The sequence below is a fragment of the Pseudophryne corroboree genome, chromosome 1 (assembly GCF_028390025.1).
Source record: "Pseudophryne corroboree isolate aPseCor3 chromosome 1, aPseCor3.hap2, whole genome shotgun sequence".
Classification (NCBI taxonomy): Eukaryota; Metazoa; Chordata; class Amphibia; order Anura; family Myobatrachidae; genus Pseudophryne; species Pseudophryne corroboree.
The window spans coordinates 1,146,554,097-1,146,574,759 of record NC_086444.1 but is presented as its reverse complement, the minus strand read 5'-3'; the positions used below and the strand labels follow the sequence as shown (position 1 = coordinate 1,146,574,759).

At 46.9% G+C, this 20,663-nt stretch overlaps 1 protein-coding gene across 4 annotated transcripts in view; it reads left to right on the top strand.

The window, feature by feature from the left end:
- The window catches only part of GRK4 (G protein-coupled receptor kinase 4), a 402,980-nt gene that overhangs the window by 251,174 nt on the left and 131,143 nt on the right, over window positions 1–20,663 (top strand). For all 4 annotated transcript variants that reach the window (XM_063924349.1, XM_063924369.1, XM_063924340.1 and 1 more), the window contains one exon: window positions 8,732–8,844. In XM_063924349.1, coding sequence (XP_063780419.1) covers window positions 8,732–8,844 — 113 coding nt within the window. The remainder of the gene's footprint in view (window positions 1–8,731; window positions 8,845–20,663) is intronic.

The window sequence follows — 20,663 nt, the reverse complement described above, 5'->3', positions numbered from 1 at the left end:
TGCCTAGGCTACTAGGGACTTGGAGGACTCCAAGTTGCTAGACGTTGTCAGGGCACTGAAAATATATGTTTCTAGAACGGCTAGAGTCAGAAAATCTGACTCGCTGTTTATCCTATATGCACCTAACAAGCTGGGTGCTCCTGCTTCTAAGCAGACTATTGCTCGTTGGATTTGTAGTACAATTCAGCTTGCACATACTGTGGCAGGCCTGCCACAGCCAAAATCTGTCAATGCCCATTCCACAAGGAAGGTGGGCTCATCTTGGGCGGCTGCCCGAGAGGTCTCGGCTTTACAACTTTGCCGAGCAGCTACTTGGTCAGGGGCAAACACGTTTGCAAAATTCTACAAATTTGATACCCTGGCTGAGGAGGACCTGGAGTTCTCTCATTCAGTGCTGCAGAGTCATCCGCACTCTCCCGCCCGTTTGGGAGCTTTGGTATAATCCCCATGGTCCTTACGGAGTTCCCAGCATCCACTAGGACGTTAGAGAAAATAAGAATTTACTCACCGGTAATTCTATTTCTCGTAGTCCGTAGTGGATGCTGGGCGCCCATCCCAAGTGCGGTTTATCTGCAATACTTGTACATAGTTATTGTTAACTAAATCGGGTTATTGTTGAGCCATCTGTTGAGAGGCTCTATTGTTTCATACTGTTAACTGTGTTTCATATCACGAGTTGTACGGTGTGATTGGTGTGGCTGGTATGAGTCTTACCCGGGATTCAAAATCCTTCCTTATTGTGTACGCTCGTCCGGGCACAGTACCTAACTGAGGCTTGGAGGAGGGCCATAGTGGGAGGAGCCAGTGCACACCAGGTAGTCTAAGATCTTTCTAGAGTGCCCAGCCTCCTTCGGAGCCCGCTATTCCCCATGGTCCTTACGGAGTTCCCAGCATCCACTACGGACTACGAGAAATAGAATTACCGGTGAGTAAATTCTTATTTTTTTTTTTTTCATGTCACCTCTAGGCCAAATGTTTCTTATTGACTAATTTAGAAAGAAATATTAAATTAAGTAAGTTGTGTTCATATGTCAACCTTAGATTCAACTGTGTGGTGAGGGACAAGATTTGCTTCTGTTTGCCAGCATGTTTTATGATTGACAGCCACCAGCAGCGGCGGATCCAGAAGAAAATGATAGGGGGGGCACCATGGAAGGGGCAAGTACATTTGCGTGCGGCTTCGGTGCATGGTGCAGTGTGCAGGGGCCAGCGTTTGAGGGACAGGGGGCAGCGTGTGAGGGTCAAGGTGCAGGGGGCTGTGTGTGAGGTGCTGGGTACAGGGGACAGTGTGTGAGGGGCAGGGGGCAGCGTAATAATGCCCACAGTAGTAGCACCGCGTAATACACATAATGCCCACCACAGTAGCGTTTATTATACAATGCCCACAGTTGTAGCGCTCATTATGCAATGTCCATTATACTGGTAGTGCCCCTTATATAGACCCCATAGTAGTGCTGCCCCTTATGCAATGCCCGTATTGCCCCCAGTAGTAATGTTGCCTGTAGTAATACCCCCAGTCATTTAGCACCCTAGTAGTTATGCCCCCAGTGGTAATGCCCCTGTAGTTATGGCCCCAGTAGTTTACCCCCCCCCCCCCCCTTTAGTTTAGCCTCCCAGTAGTAATTCCCCCAGTAGTTTGCATGCTTGTAGTTTAGCCACCAGTAGTAATGCCCCCCCTGTAGTTTGCCCCATTGTAGTTTAGCCCCTGTAGTTATGCCCCCCTTGTAGTTTAGCCCCCAGTAGTAATGCCCCCAGTAGTTTGGCCCCTGTAGTTATCCCCCAGTAGTTTGGCCCCTGTAGTTATGCCCCCAGTAGTTTGGCCTCCCTGTAGTTTAGCCCCCAAGTAGTAATGCCCCTGTAGTTACGCCACCAGTAGTAATGCCCCTGTAGTTACGCCGCCAGTAGTAATGCCCTCCTGCAGTATACCCCCAGTAGTAAGGCCTATGTAGTATGCCCCCTTGTAGCTTATCCCCAGTAGTTTGCCCTCTTGTAGTTGGCCCCAGTAATAATGCCCCCAGTAATAATGTCCCCCAGTAGTTTGCCCCCAATAGATGCCCCCCAGTAAAAATGTCCCCCAGAAGCTGCCCCCAGTAGTAATGCCCCAATAGATGACCCCCCCAGTAGTAATGCCCCCAGTAGATGCCCCCCAGTAAATGCCCCCAGTAGTAATGCCCCCCCAGCAGTAATGCCCCTTGTTGATGCCTCCCCCCAGTAGTAATGTCCCCCCGTAATTTGCCCCCAGTAGATGCCCCCGCTGCACTAAGAAAGATAAAAAACTACATACTTACCGAGCCCCGTTCCCGCTTCCAGACCTCCTCCTGGCGTCCTCTCCTCAGCACTTTGAGAGAGACTTCATGACTGACGTCTCTTCCATAGCGCACGCCGCAGTGACAGCGCCGGAAGCCGGAGCTCAGTACTGAGCTCCTGCCTCCGGCTGCCGCTGTGCAGGGAGATGGGCGCACGCTGGTAAAACAATCTCAGCGGGCGCCCGTCATCTCCCTGTGCGGCGGGGACTGACGGACGGAGGGAGAACGGCCACAAATGACAGGGGGGGGGTACGGGCCCGAGTGCCCCCCCCTGGATCCGCCACTGGCCACCAGCACTGGTTTTGACTGTTACATGGACCATAAATAATTTGAATTGGCCCTGGACCACTAATCCAACGCACCCCTGCAAGAGCCCTGAGGCACCCCAGGGTTAGGGTTTGAGAACCACTATATTAACCCACGGCACACAGTTTGAGAACCACTGTATTAATCATATAATTAGGGTTGTGCCGAAACAATCATGCAGACGTAACGTGTTTTCTACTTTAAAATATTTTACCTTTAATGATTTTTTGTATATGTATTATGTACACTCTCTAAAAGACAAATACCATTTGTAGTGTTCAGGTGTCCTATTGGTTATTAATGAATCTTTGTGGCCCCTGTAAATTAGCATGCCTTATCGCCACATGCCACAGTGATTTGGAATGCTTTTTGCGAGTCTGCTTAACGTGGGTCGGATGCTTGGATGCAGGCTGCAGTAAGAGCCCATCCCAGTGAAAGCTAACGCTGTCAAGTTACTTCTGTGTTCAGACCTGACTACTACGAATGCACAGCAGTCGGGCCGCACACGTTCAAGCGGCAGTTGCCATATGCCTAATCCAGACCTGATCGCAGCAGCAAATTTGTTCTCTAATGGGCAAAACATGTGCACTGCAGGTGGGGCAGGTATAACATGTGCAAAGAGAGTAGATTTGGGTGGGGTGTGTTCAAACTGAAATCTAAATTGCAGTGTAAAAAATAAAGCAGCCAGTATTTACCCTGCACAGAAACAAACAACCCATCCACATCTAACTCTCTGCACATGTTATATCTGCCCCACTTGCAGTGCACATGGTTTTGCCCATTGGAGAACAAATTTTCTGCTGCGATCAAGTCTGAATTACCTTAAATCCCTTGCTGGAAAAATAAATTGTGTTTAATACGGGCTATAGACTGCAGTGTCTAACATGGATAAGCTTCTCAGAGCTTGGCAAATGGAGCATTATCGCAGTTCCCATAGAAAGCTACGGGGACTGCTGCTGACATCATTGAGAAGCGCAGTAGCAGAGGTCTCCGTTATCTGCTGTGGCACCCCCTTCTTAAATAGTCCTGATACTCTAAATTGTGCCAATTCTCCCTGAAAACAGCATTTTATAGAGGATTGACCTCAATTTTACTGTCCTAAATAGGCCAGTATGATTAGCTCTGCAAACTATGTCACTACCATTAGTCTAGAGCACAGGTTCTCAAACTCGGTCCTCAGGACCCCACACGGTGCATGTTTTGCAGGTCTCCTCACAGAATCAAAAGTGAAATAATTAGCTCCACCTGTGGACCTTTTAAAATGTGTCAGTGAGTAATTAATACACCTGTGCACCTGCTGGGTTACCTGCAAAACATGCACTGTGTGGGGTCCTGAGGACCGAGTTTGAGAACCCCTGGTCTAGAGAACTGTATCAAGAAAACTAGTTAATTAGAATTATTTCCCCTCTAACACCTCATTATAATGACATCCTGCAAATAATGTCTTGAGACTGTCGGTCATCATATAATGTATCCGCTTTACGGAGTTTGGTGTGAAATTTAAACATTGGCGTTGTTGTTGTTCAGTGGATTGTTTGCCAGGGATGGTTCAGAGCAGTGTCAGGATTCCTTCGTCTGTTTTCCGACTGCCAGAAAGGGGTGATGGAAGATGGGTTCCTGACCGGATCCCATCTTGCATCACCCCTATCTGCCTGTTCACTCAACACTCCATATGGTTCACAAACGTAACATTGCAGGTACAGAGGAGGGGTTTGCCTGTTGGGCCTCTTAGACATGGTGTGATGCTTCTTCTAGTCTTACCTTATCAATAAGTAGTACCCATCTCTGTGTGAAACATGTTGAAAATGTGTCATAATGGTCTTTGGAAAGGCAGAACCTGACTGCCTCACAACTTCAAGTTGGTGCCAGTCGCCTTCTTATATGGCCCTGTCTGCTTTAATAAACAATTAGCGGACATCTGAGAGGGCTTTGTTACACTTTTGGCATGGCAACCAATCAGTGTTGAGATAACATTTGCAAAATGCATTCTATGAAGTTATACGTAGCAGCTGATTGGTTGCCATGGGCAACTTCTCCACTGTCTCACTTCTCCACACTTTTCACTGCTTCATGAATAAACCCCTTAGAGTGAAATAAAAGTATAAACTTATTCTGAGGCGGACTAGAGTAAATATCCACGGGGGAGATGTATCAAACTATGGAGAGAGATACAGTAAAGAGAGATAAAGTACCAATTAGCTTATAACTGTTTTTCAAACAGTCTGTAAAATGACAGGATCTAATTGACAGCTACTTTATCTCTCTCCAAGACTTGATACATCTCTGTGCGTGTGTGTGTTAATTTTTAACAGTATTCATGCATCTGCCGTGCTTTATTTGTACATTTAAAAAAGTGTTCCGCCATCTAAATAAATAAACTAATATTAAATCTCACAGCAGAGACACTATGCCCGTTCTTTCCTCTGTGCCTAATGTGAAGCAGATGCCTTTGATAAATAATCCTATAAATAATAATACAAATGTCATTATTATTCTCTGTAAATGGCTTTATTGTACCAGTATAATAAGGTGGGGGTACAGCTAACGCTCTCTAGATGTAAATAGGGTTGCCAGGTCAGCCTCTTAGAACCTGACGCACATGAGGAGCAGGCGTTGAATGACTCCATTGTGATTGGTTTACATGTGTACTCGAGTCCTCTAATAACCATCGTAGGCATATGCAGAATTTATTGTAATTAGTAGCGGCCATGAGGCCTATGTACTATAATGCGTTTGGATTTAAATGCCCAGTGTGTCACCAGTAGACGTTGGTGCAATTATGCAGATGATGTCTTTGAAAGACCTCAGATGTCGCCTCTCGTGTGTTAGGACATATAGCAGATCTATTTAATGTAATTTATTGATGTTCATATGAAAACAATGTATATTCTGTTCAGTGTGAATGTCAGCCGTACATGCATTATTTTAATACGCACCTCTAGGGGGGGCTGCAGTATACAATACGTGATTTAAGGGTGAAATCGGGGCCGTGAAAGGTGCAGCGTTCCAATGGCACGTAGAGGGCACTGATTGCCCATCTGCCCCTAATGTAACTGACCCCAATGAAAACATCTGGCATGTTTCTGCATAAAATTCCTTGAAAACCTGGGGAACCGTAGAAAATTATGCTGCGCAGGATATCGTGCGCCTGTTTGCAGATTCTGGGGTCTATTTACCAAGCCTTGGATGGAGATTAAGGGGGACATTTACTAAGCAGTGATAAAAGTGGAGAAGTGAGTCAGTAGAGAAGCTGCCCATGGCAACCAATCAGCTGCTCTGTATACTTTTACAGTATGCAAATTATAAATGTTACGTCAATGCTGATTGGTTGCCATGGGCAACTTCTCCCACTGGCTCACTTCTACACTTTTATCACTGCTTAGTAAATGTCCCCCTAAGTGAACGGAAATAAAGTAAAAGCCAACCAACTCCTATCATTTTTCAAACACAGCCTGTGACATGGCAGTTAGGAGCTGATTGGCTGGGACTTCATCTCCATCCACTTTATCTCCATCCAAAGCTTAGTAAATAGACCCCTCTGATTTGTCCTCTCACCCACACATGCGCTGCGCAGCCATATAAAGTGGCACACAGCATACTGTCACATAGGCCGTAATGTAGCTTTAAGAAAATCATTTTAAACCGAAGTGGTTCTCGTGAAATAGGCGAGTGTTTTATTTTCTTATTTGTTTTCAGCAATGGAGTAATAAGGGGGATATCCAATTAGCCCCGGTAATTTATCGGGGCTAATTGTCCCGCCAGGGGCTAGCTAATTAGCCCCGATAAGCCGCAGCACGCGCCGGCTTATTTGGGGTTTTGTTTCACCTGCCTCCACCAGGTGAAACAGAGTCCACCGAAACAGACCCGTTTTCGTCCGAAAACGGGGCTGTTTCACACGAAAACACACAGGTTTCACTGAACCTGTGGGTTTTCGGGAGAAGGTTTTTTTTTTATTACATGCGATCCATCTAGATAGCCTGTAAAAAAAAAAAAAAAAAAAAAAAGTCCGTAAAAACGACCCAATGTTTTACCGGGGATAATTGGATATTCCCCTAAGTCTGCTATCGGTACATTCCATGCTGTCAGGTGTAATGTGTGGCTTCCTCATACCTCTGTATCTCATACCAGGCAAGGTAATAAGATCGTCTTCTGTATTTGATTTAATGCTGCATCTTTTTTTAATGCAGTGACTTGTGAATAGCGCTGACTGCGGCATTTGCACATAGTTCTGGTCGTGTTCCAATTCACAAAACGCTTTTTATGTTGTGACGCTTCTCCCGCTTAATTGTCATTTTTCCATCACCCTTAAAGTATACAAATTTCAAACAGTCCTTTTATTTTAGTTGTCATCCCTTTTCTAGTGTTCCAGAGCTACTCCAAGCCCAAATGTTTCAGATTCAACAGGTATATGCAGCTGCCTGCCTCTGAAAACATCAGGTGTCCCTAGGGAATTGATTACTCCCTCTAACCGTTGCTTAATATGAAACAAAACCGTAATAAATATCTTGTACTGAAAGATTAACTGTAAACTCTAGAGTGTAATCTGGCAAGCAGGGCCCTCTTACCGCTTTGTCTGCTTGTTATTACCAAGTCTTGTTTTATTACTGTGTCATCGTCCCCAAGTTGTAAAGTGCAACGGAACATGCTGGCACTATTGGGGTCATTCCGAGTTGATCGCTAGCTGAATTTGTTCGCAGCGCAGTGATCAGGCTAAAAAAAACGGCAGATCTGCGCATGCGGTGCAATGCGAACGCGCGACGTATGGGCACAACGAACTATGTAGTTTTGCATCGGGTCTAGCGATGCATTTCAGTCGCACTGCTGGCCGCAGAGTGATTGACATGGAGTGGGCGTTTCTGGGTGGCAACTGACCATTTTCAGGGAGTGTGCGGAAAAACGCAGGTGTGGCTGGGCGGGTGTGTGACATCAAATCCGGAACTGAATAGTCTGAAGTGATCGCAAGCGCTGAGTAGGTTTTGAGCTACTCTGAAACGACACAAACATTTTTTGCAGGCGCTCTGCGATACAACCGGTCGCACTTCTGCTAAGCTAAAATACACTCCCAGAGGGCGGTGGCATAGCGTTTGCACAGCTGCTAAAAACTAGGTAGCGAGCGATCAACTCTGAATGACCACCTATATAAGTAACTGTGTATAAGTAAACTGCTCATTGTTTTGTATCCTTAAATTTTAGTTTCCTGTCTATACTGATATGCTGTATAATAAAATTCAAGTGTTTTGCGTGCCAGTGGACACTAGATGGCACCCGACCGAGCAATTCGAGTCGGGCGCGCACAGTCGCCGGCGATGACATTAACTTTTTATGTTCCGTAATTTTGACTGGCTGATAATAACTAGTGTATAAATAGATGAGCAATAAATGGACTTTTACAATAAGGGGTAAATTTACTAAAGGTTCTAAGGGGGACATTTACTAAGCAGTGTTAAGAGCGGAGAGGTGAGCCAGTAGAGAAGTGGCCCCATCAACCAATCATCAGCTCTGTATCATTTTATAGTATGCAAATTATAGATGTTACTTCAGTGCTGATTGGTTGACATGGGCAACTTCTCCACTGGATCACTTCTTCGCTCTTATCACTGCTTAATAAATGTCCCCCTAAAAATAACAAGAGGTGAGGTTGCCCATAGCAACCAATCAGATTCTGTCCATGTTCTAGGTTTTACTTTTTTGTTGATTTGATTCTGATATTACCAATATGAAGGGGTTAAAGTGAGCCGGAACGGGGCGGAAATGCGTTCCGTCAGTTCCACTTGGAGACTGAACGCAGTTCCGCCTCCTCCGGCTCACCTAACCCAGCGATGTTTCCCCGTCGCTGCAGGGAGTTGACCACCTCTCTAGGACCACTTTATGCACTGCCAATATGAATGCTGTAGCCGTTCTCATCAGGAGATACTGTATATATATCAGGCTGCTTTTTGGTACATATCTGTGACGTGCAGTGAACTATACATAAAACAAGAGACATGTCAGCTCCCAGGACCTCGTTGGAACCCAGCTGTAATCATTTAAGCGTATTCTCCTAATGAGCTGCGTATGTCGCTCTCAGTGCTGGAGCCTTGTGAAGTACTAAGTTCTGTGTTTTATGCTTTCTTCGTTAGAAAGAGATTACAACAATGTTTGTGAGCGGCAGCCAATCGGAAGACTTCTCTTCAGGCAGTTTTGCGACACCAGACCAGAGCTGAAAAGGTGCATTGAGTTTATGGATGCTGTGGTAAGCCCCCGTCTTTTGTTATACAGTAGTATGCTCCTGACCACTTTGTGCATATTTTGCAGCCATATACAGCAAGATGATGTATTATTAATATTTTATCTGCATTAGAACGGATGGCGGTCGTTAGGTTGACAAGCATTAGGTCGGCATACATTGGGTTGACCACTGAAGGTCGACATGCATAAAGGTTGACATGAGTTTTAAAAAAAAAATGTATCTTTGTTTGACCTTTTTCATACTTAACGATCCACGTGGACTACAATTAGGAACTGTAACCTGTGCTGAGCAAAGCGACAGCAGAGCGAGGCACCTTGCCCGAAGCCGGGAGCCTTGCGAGGGGACACGGTGCACTAATTGGGTTCCCTGTCACTTTTAGAAGAAAACAACACCAAAAACCGTAAAAAAACTCATGTTGACCACCTACATGTCGACCTAATGCATGCTGACCTAATACTTGTCGACCTTCAGTGGTCGACCCAATGTATGTCGACCTAATGCACCACACCTATTAGAACGGGTGGTCTTCAGTTTGCCGGCTGTCAGGATCCTGGTGCACAGTATACCGGCGCCGGATTCCCGACAGCTAGCATACCGACACTTTTTCTCCCTCATGGGGTCCACGACCCCCCTGGAGGGAGAATAAATAGCGTGGCGCGCAAGGGGCTCATTTGTGCTCGCCACACTGTCGGTATGCCGCCGGTCGGGATCCCGGCGCCAGTATGCTGGTCGCTGGGAGCCCGGCCGCCGGCATACCATACTGCACCCATTAGAACAGTGCATGTATTTAGGGGGTCTATTTACTAAGCCATGGAGGGAGATAAATTGGACTGAGGTAAAGTACCAGCCAATCAGCTCCTAACTGCCATGTTACAGGTTGTGGGGTGTATTCAATAACTGTCGGAATTTGCCGTCTTGTCGGAAAGACGGCAGCTTCCGACAGAAATAGGTCGTAAGGGGTTCCGACCTATTCAATAGGGGCTGATTTTTTCCAACAAGTCGGGAATTCCCGACTTGAAGGAAAACACGTGGATCGGCGGAATAGCCGCCGATCCACGTGCTTCTGTCGGAAATGGGGCCAGATCCGACAGGTTTTGGCCCCTTTTCCGACAAACTCAATCCGACTTGAAAACAAGTCGGATTGAGGTGAGAAGACAAGCGGTGCTGCGGGCGGCTGGGTTAGCTGGCTGCGGGGGACATGTCTGCGGTGGCGGAGGCAGGCTCTGCAGGGAAAGAGGTGCCTGGCACCTCTCTCTCTGCAGCGCCTCCCTTGCCGCCGCAGACTTGTCCCCCCGCAGCCAGCTCCTCCCGCCGGCCGCCAATCTGTGCTCCCTCCCTGCAGCCAGCTCCTCCTGCCGCCGCCGATCTCTGCTCCCCCCCGCCGCCCAGCTTACCCCCACCGCCATCCCGCTCTCTCCCGCCGCCATCTGCGCACCTGTCAGCGCATCTGCAGCCGCTGACGGCAGCGACAGGATGGGTCCCTGTGTACGGCCAAATCCGACAGTCGGATTTGGCCGTCTATTAAATAGGGGTTGTTGGATCCATTCCGACAACTGCATGTCGGAATGGATCCGACTCTTGTTGAATATACCCCTGTGTGTGCAAAATGATTCGTTGGTTGGTACTTTATCCACGGCGACTTTATCTCTTTCCAAGGCTTAGTAAATAGACCCAATGGCGAACATGTACTTAGCAGTGATAAAAATGGAGAAGTGAGCTAGTGCAGAAGTTGCCCATGGCAACCAATCAGCTGCTCTGTATAATTTTATAGTATGCAAATTCTAAATGTTACATCAATGCTGATTGGTTGCCTTGGGCAACTTCTGAACTGGCTCACTTCTCCACTTTTATGTCTGCTTAGTACATGTCCCTCCTAAGACTCTAAGGGGGAGATGTATCAGACCTTGGAGAGAGGTAAAGAACCGACCAATCAGCTGCGAACGGTCATGTTTCAAATGTCTGGAAAAATGCCACAAATGGTCCCTTAATGAATCATCACTTATAGTAATGTCCAATAATATGTCAGAAATAAGAGTAGTCCACAGTAATGGGATCATAATGAGACTTATGCCCACTAATAATTTGCTAGTAATTCCTGTAAACTAATACAAATAGGGATTTTGTGCTTATTTTACTGGTCGCAGGGTACATAAGGGTCACCCAGGAGCTGATGCCCTAGTACCGGCGTATTCGGCCCTCTATCTGCTGTGGAACTACACATTCCAGCATGCCCTGCCACAGTTTTAGAATGCACTAGTTGTAGAACTGTGGCAGGCAATGCTGGGATGTGTAGTTCCTCAGCAGCTGGAGGGCTGCATGTTAGATACCACTGCCTTAATAGTAACGTCCACCTGAAATCTATAATCCTCCTTCAGTTCTACTTTTAGGGTCAGTTGCCCAGCTAGCTCCTGTTTGCGCTTCCCATTACTGTTTCTGATGTCCAGAGCTGACGGCGACTGCAGGAGGTCCGGCTCTAATCTATGTAACATGCATTTAGCAGGTGCACAGAACCGCACGGACTGAATTATTTTATTATAATGTGATGGCACTGCATAGTACTGTATAATGTGCTATGGTCTTGCCTAGTGTGTCCTGATGCACCTATCCACTTTCTCCTGTATGGCACAGGGTGCATAGTGTCACTGAGATGTTCTTCAACGGGTAGCGATTCCCAGACTTTCTTGGGGCCTAATTCAGATCTGATCGCTGCAGCAAATTTGTTCGCTAATGGGCAAAACCATGTTGCACTGCGGGTGGGGGAGGGGGGGGTCAGATATAACATGTGCAGAGAGAGTTAGATTTGTGCGGGTTATTTGTTTCTGTGCAGGGTAAATACTGGCTGCTTAATTTTTTTTTTTTTTAATAGAGTATTTTTATTCAGCAAAAATGGAAGTAATACAGACATTTCAGTGTACACCGGGACATCCGGGTAGTATTACAGAACATGTACAATTATATAGCCCCACCGAACCATATACACATAGGTTTAAACATGACCGGCAGACATAAGGCCATTTAATGTCAACCCACGGAAACAGGTTTTCTGAAGTCTGAAAATAAATGTCAACACATTCATAAAACATTTTCAAATTTCTCCCCAAACTAACTCAATAAACCCCCCAACTATGAGGCCAGATATGGCCTAAGTACACCAAAAAAAAAAAAAAAAGTACCTAAACTAATAATAATCAACAAAAAAATAATAATAATAATATATAATAAATAAATAAAATAAACCGAAAACATAAGCAGAATAAAACAAATCAGTATCATCCAGCCTAAATTCTCATAGTTGTGCGAGGTGATGTAGGCTGCTTAATTTTTACACTGCAATTTAGATTTCCGTTTGGACACACCCCACCCATATCTAACTCTCTCTGCACATGTGACATATGTCCAATCTGCAGTGCACATGGTTTTCCCCATTAGCTAACAAATTTGCTGCTGCGATCAGATCAGAATTAGGCCCTTATTTTTTAATTGAGCTTCTTTGTTGCATTGCAACTGCATCCAAAGTCACGTCTAGTGTACTGGGTGCTTAGGATCAGTATGTTTGTCACTGGTTTTACGTCTGTAGCCGCAAACCATCATATTGGGACTCCATCAGCCTCTTAATGCGCAATAACCTCTGTATTGTGTTTCGATAGTTTATGCACACTGTGTTTTACTTTTTACTCGTTTTATCTGCATTGTTGACACTTTATCATTTTTTGTGGGGCATTTACTATTTTATGCCCTCTTACTGACGCACACAATCCCATGCAATGAGGTTGCCCACGAAACGCGTTGCACTGTGGTCCTGTATGATTCTTGCTTTGACTCTTAAGACGTTAAGCTACATAAACATTTCTTGAACGGTTATTTAATGATTCAGCATATGTTTATTAGCTTTGTAGATTTAGTCAAGAAAATGTAATTATGCTAGTCTTATATGTTCTCGACAGCCGAGGACTGGATGTCCTCCAGGAGTTTGGCCTCTCTGCAAACTTCTTGGAGGCATTTCTTTTACATCACTCCAGCGTTCAGTCACAGAACACTTGCGGAGACGAAGTGCGGCTATTGCAGTCTTGTATCACTCGGGAGATATCATCGCTAGACCACTGCTGCCTGTAGAGTCAGAATGACTGATGCCAGTAACTACTACAAGTATTATTCTAGGAGGCTGTTTCATAAAGACCTAAGGCAGATGTTGCAGTTTGGCAGTGTGTTTTGTACTGTAAGTAACACATGCTATGATTTTAAAAGACAAATGGTACGTTTTAAACCATAACTGGACACAAAGTCAGTGTGCAAAGACCTAGAAAGAGCATCGATTGCAATCAAGGTGGTTAGGAGCAATGGGATGACTGTCGGGGCAGACTGTAAATTCAGTAGTGTGATGATTGCAATTGTCCATTTATGCCAGGGCAACTGGAAACCCCCCCCCCCCCCCCCATGCGTTTTACTATGTTGTCATTACCCAACTGCGCTAATACACTATTAGAGTAGGAGAGTCACTGACTGACTAATGGTGGCCGTTCATCAGTTACCCAGCGGCTAAATCTTTTTGATTTTCACTGTATATGGTTGGGTAGAGCTACCAAAACGACCTGTCTGTGGACACCTTTAATGATTCTCTGAGGCTCTTGGTAATAGCCATTAGTACCAATATAACTGTAGTTTGGCTGTTTTCTCTGTAAAAGTGCAAAACTGTGCATGATGAATGGTACGTTTGGCCTACACGCAGTGGAGTGAACTGCAGAGTATAAATTCATTAGGGACTATTGCCACCATTTTGGTGCATATGCACCATTGTAGTAATGACCGTGAGCTCTATAGGTGGTATCACTATCATGTAGATAATACTGTAAGAAGCAACATGATGAAATTGCAGAGGTTCTGCGTCTGGCTGAACAGAGTCTCACATTTCCCAAGAACCCGTGTAATTTAGTAGGTGTTCCTAATCCAGAAAGCAGGTTAATTGGGTAATAACAGTCCTAATATTAATCACAAATACCTTAGAAATCATGTGCAGCATTAAGAAAAACCCTCTGAGATTGATTACGAGGGGTTTTACCCTGTAAATAGGGGGAGTGGGGGAGGGTCTTGGACTGCACACCCTATTTCTCTAACGTCCTAGTGGATGCTGGGGACTCCGTAAGGATCATGGGGAATAGACGGACTCCGCAGGAGACAGGGCACTTTAAGAAAGAATTAGGAATACTGGTGTGCACTGGCTCCTCCCTCTATGTCCCTCCTCCAGACCTCAGTTTGAATCTGTGCCCGGACGAGCTGGGTGCACCTTAGTGAGCTCTCCTGAGCTTGCTAAATAGAAAGTATTTTGTTAGGATTTTTTTTTATTTTCAGAGAGATCTGCTGGCAACAGACTCTCTGCTACGTGGGACTGAGGGGAGAGAAGCAGCCCTACTAACTGTGGATAGGTCTTGCTTCTTAGGCTACTGGACACCATTAGCTCCAGAGGGATCGAACACAGGAACGCACCCTTGGTCGTCCGATCCCAGAGCCGCGCCGCTGTCCCCCTCGCAGAGCCAGAAGCCGGCGTGAGAAGCAAGAAGACTTCAAAAGCGGCGGCAGAAGACTCCAGTCTTCATATGAGGTAGCGCACAGCACTGCAGCTGTGCGCCATTGCTCCCACATTAAACCCACACACTCCGGTCACTGTAGGGTGCAGGGCGCAGGGGGGCGCCCTGGGCAGCAATTAGAGACCTCTTGGCAAAGTGGCATATATACAGTTGGGCACTGTATATATGCATGAGCCCCCGCCATTATTTTGCACAAAATCGCGGGACAGAAGCCCGCCGCTGAGGGGGTGGGGCTTCTTCCTCAGCACTCACCAGCGCCATTTTCTCTCCACAGCTCCGCTGAGGGGAAGCTCCCCAGGCTCTCCCCTGCAGATTCACGGTAGAAAGAGGGTAAAAAGAGGGGGGGGGGGGGCACATAAATTTAGCGCAAAATCAGTATATACAGCAGCTACTGGGTAATCACTAAGTTACTGTGTAATTCCTGGGTCATATAGCGCTGGGGTGTGTGCTGGCATACTCTCTTTCTGTCTCTCCAAAAGGCCTTGTGGGGATTCTGTCCTCAAATAGAGCATCCCCTGTGTGTGTGGTGTGTCGGTACGCTTGTGTCGGCATGTTTGACGAGGAAGGCTATGTGGAAGCAGAGCGGGAGCAAATGAATGTGGGGTCACCGCCGTCGGCGCCGACACCCGATTGGATGGATATGTGGAAGGTTTTAAATGATAATGTTACTTCCTTGCATAAAAGGTTGGATAAAGCTGAAGCCTTGGGACAGTCAGGGTCTCAACCCATGCCTGATCCTACAGCGCAGAGGCCGTCAGGGTCTCGGAAGCGCCCCCTATCCCAAATTGTTGACACAGATATCGACACGGATTCTGACTCCAGTGTCGATGGCGATGATGCAAAGTTGCAGCCTAAAATGGCTAAAGCCATCCGCTACATGATTATAGCAATGAAGGATGTATTGCATATCTCAGAGGAAAACCCAGTCCCTGACGAGGGTTTATATGTTTGGGGAAAAAAGGCATGAGGTGGCCTTTCCCCCTTCACATGAGTTAAATGAGTTATGTGAAAAAGCTTGGGAATCTCCAGATAGAAAAATGCAGATTTCCAAACGGTTGCTTATGGCGTATCCTTTCCCGCCAGCGTACAGGTTACGCTGGGAATCCTCCCCTAGGGTAGACAAAGCTTTGACGCGCTTATCTAAGAACGTAGCCCTGCCGTCACAGGATACGGCCACCCTAAAAGATCCTGCGGATAGAAAGCAGGAAGGTATCCTGAAGTCCGTTTATACACATTCAGGTACCATACTAAGGCCGGCAATTGCGTCGGCCTGGATGTGTAGTGCTGTAGCAGCATGGACAGATACTTAATCTGAGGAACTTGATACCTTGGACAAGGATACCATATTACTGACCCTGGGGCATATAAAAGACGCTGTCCTATATACGAGAGATGCCCAGAGAGACATTAGCCTACTGGGCTCTAGAATAAATGCAATGTCGATTTCTGCCAGAAGGGTCCTGTGGACTCGGCAATGGACAGGTGATGCCGACTCAAAAAGGCACATGGAGGTTTTACCTTCTAAGGGTGAGGAATTGTTTGGGGACGGTCTCTCGGACCTGGTTTCCACAGCTACGGCTGGGAAGTCAAATTTTTTGCCATATATTCCCTCACAACCTAAGAAAGCACCATATTACCAAATGCAGTCCTTTCGATCTCAAAGAGGCAAGAAAATCCGAGGTGCGTCCTTTTCTTGCCAGAGGCAGGGGTAGAGGAAAGAAGCTGCACAATACAGCTAGTTCCCAGGAACAGAAGTCCTCCCCGGCTTCCACTAAATCCACCGCATGACGATGGGGCTCCACAGGTGGAGCCAGGATCGGTGGGGGCACGTCTCCGAAATTTCAGCCACCAGTGGGTTCGCTCACGGGTGGATCCCTGGGCTATACAGATTGTATCTCAGGGATACAAGCTGGAGTTCGAAGTGATGCCCCCTCACCGTTACCTAAAATCGGCCCTGCCAGCTTCCCCCATAGAGAGGGAAATAGTGTTAGCGGCAATTCACAAATTATATCTCCAGCAGGTGGTGGTAAAGGTTCCCCTCCTTCAACAGGGAAGGGGTTACTATTCCACAATGTTTGTGGTACCGAAACCGGACGGTTCGGTCAGACCCATATTGAATTTAAAATCCCTGAACATTTACCTGAAGAGGTTCAAGTTCAAGATGGAATCGCTCAGAGCGGTCATTGCAAGCCTGGAAGAGGGGGATTTTATGGTGTCTCTGGACATAAAGGATGCTTACCTGCATGTCCCCATTTATCCACCTCATCAGGAGTACCTCAGATTTGTGGTACAGGACTGTCATTACCAATTCCAGACGTTGCCGTTTGGTCTGTCCACGGCACCGAGAATATTTACCAAGGTAATGGCAGAAATTGTGGTGCTTCTGCGAAAGCAAGGAGTCACAATTATTCCATACTTGGACGATCTCCTCATAAAGGCGAGGTCCAGAGAGCAGTTGCTGATCAGCGTAGCACACTCTCAGGAAGTGTTGCAACAGCACGGCTGGATTCTGAATATTCCAAATTCGCAGCTGATTCCTACGACGCGTCTGCCCTTCCGGGGCATGATTCTGGACACAGACCAGAAGAAGGTTTTTCTCTTCCGGCGGAGAAGGCTCAGGAGCTCGTGACTCTGGTCAGAGACCTCTTAAAACCAAAACAGGTGTCGGTGCATCAATGCACGCGAGTCCTGGGAAAGATGGTGGCGTCATACGAAGCCATTCCCGTTGGCAGGTTCCATGCGAGGACCTTTCAGTGGGATCTGTTGGACAAGTGGTCCGGATCGCATCTTCAGATGCAGCGGCTGATCACCCTATCCCCCAGGGCCAGGGTGTCTCTTCTGTGGTGGCTGCAGAGTGCTCACCTTCTCGAGGGTCGCAGGTTCGGCATTCAGGACTGGGTCCTGGTGACCACGGATGCAAGCCTCCGAGGATGGGGGGCAGTCACACAGGGAAGAAATTTCCAGGGTCTGTGGTCAAGTCAGGAGACTTGTCTGCACATCAATATCCTGGAACTAAGGGCCATATACAACACCCTAAGTCAAGCGGAGCCTCTGCTTCGCAACCAACCGGTGCTGATTCAGTCAGACAACACTATCGCAGTGGCTCATGTAAACCGCCAAGGCGGCACAAGGAGCAGGGTGGCGATGGCGGAAGCCACCAGAATTCTTCGCTGGGCGGAGAATCACCTAAAAGCACTGTCAGCAGTGTTCATTCCGGGAGTGGACAACTGGGAAGCAGACTTCCTCAGCAGGCACGACCTCCACCCGGGAGAGTGGGGACTTCATCAAGAAGTCTTCTCACAGATTACAAGTCGTTGGGAACTGCCACAGGTGGACATGATGGCATCCCGCCTCAACAAAAAGCTACAAATGTATTGCGCCAGGTCAAGAGACCCTCAGGCGATAGCTGTGGACGCACTAGTGACACCGTGGGTGTTCCAGTCGGTTTATGTGTTTCCTCCTCTTCCTCTCATACCCAAGGTGCTGAGAATCGTAAGGAAAAGAGGAGTGAGAACAATACTCATTGTTCCGGATTGGCCAAGAAGGACTTGGTATCCGGAACTGCAAGAAATGCTCACAGAGAACCCATGGCCTCTGCCTCTCAGACAGGATCTGTTGCAACAGGGGCCCTGTCTGTTCCAAGACTTACCGCGGCTGCGTTTAACGGCATGGCGGTTGAACGCCGGATCCTAGCAGAGAAAGGCATTCCGGATGAGGTTATTCCTACGCTAATAAAGGCTAGAAAGGACGTGACTGCTAAACATTATCACCGTATATGGCGAAAATATGTTGCTTGGTGTGAGGCCAGAAATGCCCCTACAGAGGAATTCCAGCTGGGCCGTTTCCTTCACTTCCTACAGTCGGGAGTGACTATGGGCTTAAAATTGGGGTCCATTAAGGTCCAGATTTCAGCCCTATCCATTTTCTTTCAAAAGGAACTGGCTTCTCTTCCTGAAGTTCAGACGTTTGTAAAGGGAGTGCTGCATATTCAGCCCCCTTTTGTGCCACCAGTGGCACCTTGGGATCTTAACGTGGTGTTGAGTTTCCTGAAATCACACTGGTTTGAGCCACTTAAAACTGTGGAGTTAAAATATCTCACGTGGAAGGTGGTCATGCTATTGGCCTTAGCTTCGGCTAGGCGTGTGTCAGAATTGGCGGCTTTGTCACATAAAAGCCCCTATCTGGTTTTCCATATGGACAGGGCAGAATTACGGACTCGTCCGCAATTTCTGCCAAAAGTGGTGTCATCTTTTCATTTGAACCAACATATTGTGGTGCCTGCGGCTACTCGTGACTTGGAGGATGCCAAGTTACTAGATGTAGTCAGGGCTTTGAATGTTTATGTAGCCAGAACGGCTGGAGTCCGGAAAACTGAGTCGCTGTTTATCCTGTATGCATCCAACAAGCTGGGTGCTCCTGCTTCAAAGCAAACTATTGCTCGCTGGATCTGTAACACGATTCAGCAGGCTCATTCTGCGGCTGGATTGCCGCCTCCAAAATCAGTAAAAGCCCATTCCACAAGGAAGGTGGGCTCTTCTTGGGCGGCTGCCCGAGGGGTCTCGGCATTACAGCTTTGCCGAGCAGCTACTTGGTCGGGTTCAAACACTTTTGCAAAGTACTACAAGTTTGATACCCTGGCTGAGGAGGACCTTGTGTTTGCTCATTCGGTGCTGCAGAGTCATCCGCACTCTCCCGCCCGTTTGGGAGCTTTGGTATAATCCCCATGGTCCTTACAGAGTCCCCAGCATCCACTAGGACGTTAGAGAAAATAAGATTTTACTTACCGGTAAATCTATTTCTCGTAGTCCGTAGTGGATGCTGGGCGCCCGTCCCAAGTGCGGACTTCTTCTGCAATGCTTGTATATAGTTATTGCTTAAATAAGGGTTATGTTATGTTTGCATCAGGTTGTCTGATGCTCTGTTGTTGTTCATACTGTTAACTGGGTAAGTTTATCACGAGTTATACGGTGTGATTGGTGTGGCTGGTATGAGTCTTACCCTGGATTCCAAAATCCTTTCCTTGTACTGTCAGCTCTTCCGGGCACAGTTTCCTTAACTGAGGTCTGGAGGAGGGACATAGAGGGAGGAGCCAGTGCACACCAGTATTCCTAATTCTTTCTTAAAGTGCCCTGTCTCCTGCGGAGCCCGTCTATTCCCCATGGTCCTTACGGAGTCCCCAGCATCCACTATGGACTACGAGAAATAGATTTACCGGTAAGTAAAATCTTTTTTTCTAATCATGATAATGAGGAGTTTTTTACCCTGTGAAGGCTGTGAGTCAGGGGTGGGGAACCTTTGGCCCTCCAGCTGTCATTGAACTACACATACCAGCATGCCCTGCTACAGTTTTGCCATTTGGCCATGCTAAAACTGTTGCAGGGCATGCTGGGATGGGTAGTTCAACAACAGCTGGAGGACCGCAGGTTCCCCACCCCTGCTGTAAGTGTTTGACTTTTACTCCTGGAAGTATTCAATTACAAGCCCTTTTCCTCCTGTTGTAAATCTGCGGCTAATGCACATTACCTCATAGATTCTGGAAAAAGTACCCGGAACTATGGATGAATGTGCTCGTGTCGGCCACGATAAGGGCAGAAAGCCCCACTTACCACAGGTTTCTGCATTAAGTGCACTCTGTGGTCTTGAAGCGGCTTGCAATTAACTAGCCCAGGTCATTGCTACAAGCCCACCGTAATTAGCGCAGCTGATTGAATCTGGCCCTTGGTGTGATAGATCAGTGGTTCTCAACCTCGGTCCCCAAGTACCCCCCAACAGTTCATGTTTTCCAGGTCACCTAGCCGTTGAACAGGTGTATTCATTACTCACTGACACATTATAAAAGACCCACAGGTGGAGCAAATTGTTTCACTTGCAATCCTGTGAGGAGACCTGGAAAACATGAACTGTTGGGGGTACTTGAGGACCGAGGTTGAGAACCACTCTGATAGATGACTCATTAGTGGAGCTCCTCAGCAATTTCTAATGTCTTCCTAATTTACAAAAATGGCTCTATTACATTGTTATACTGTATAGTGATTTTCAATGAAAACTTCTGCTGGTCCTCACACAAATGTTAGAATTACTTGCCTTAAGTCACAAGCGGATACGAGATACTCTGGAAAAGCATTCAGATACTTATTTATGTTATTATGTCAGAGATGATTTCACAGAGTTCTTCCAGTTTCTGGAACTAGTTATAAGAATTAAAAGTGACGCCACAAAAAAGTCTCCACTACTGCGTAC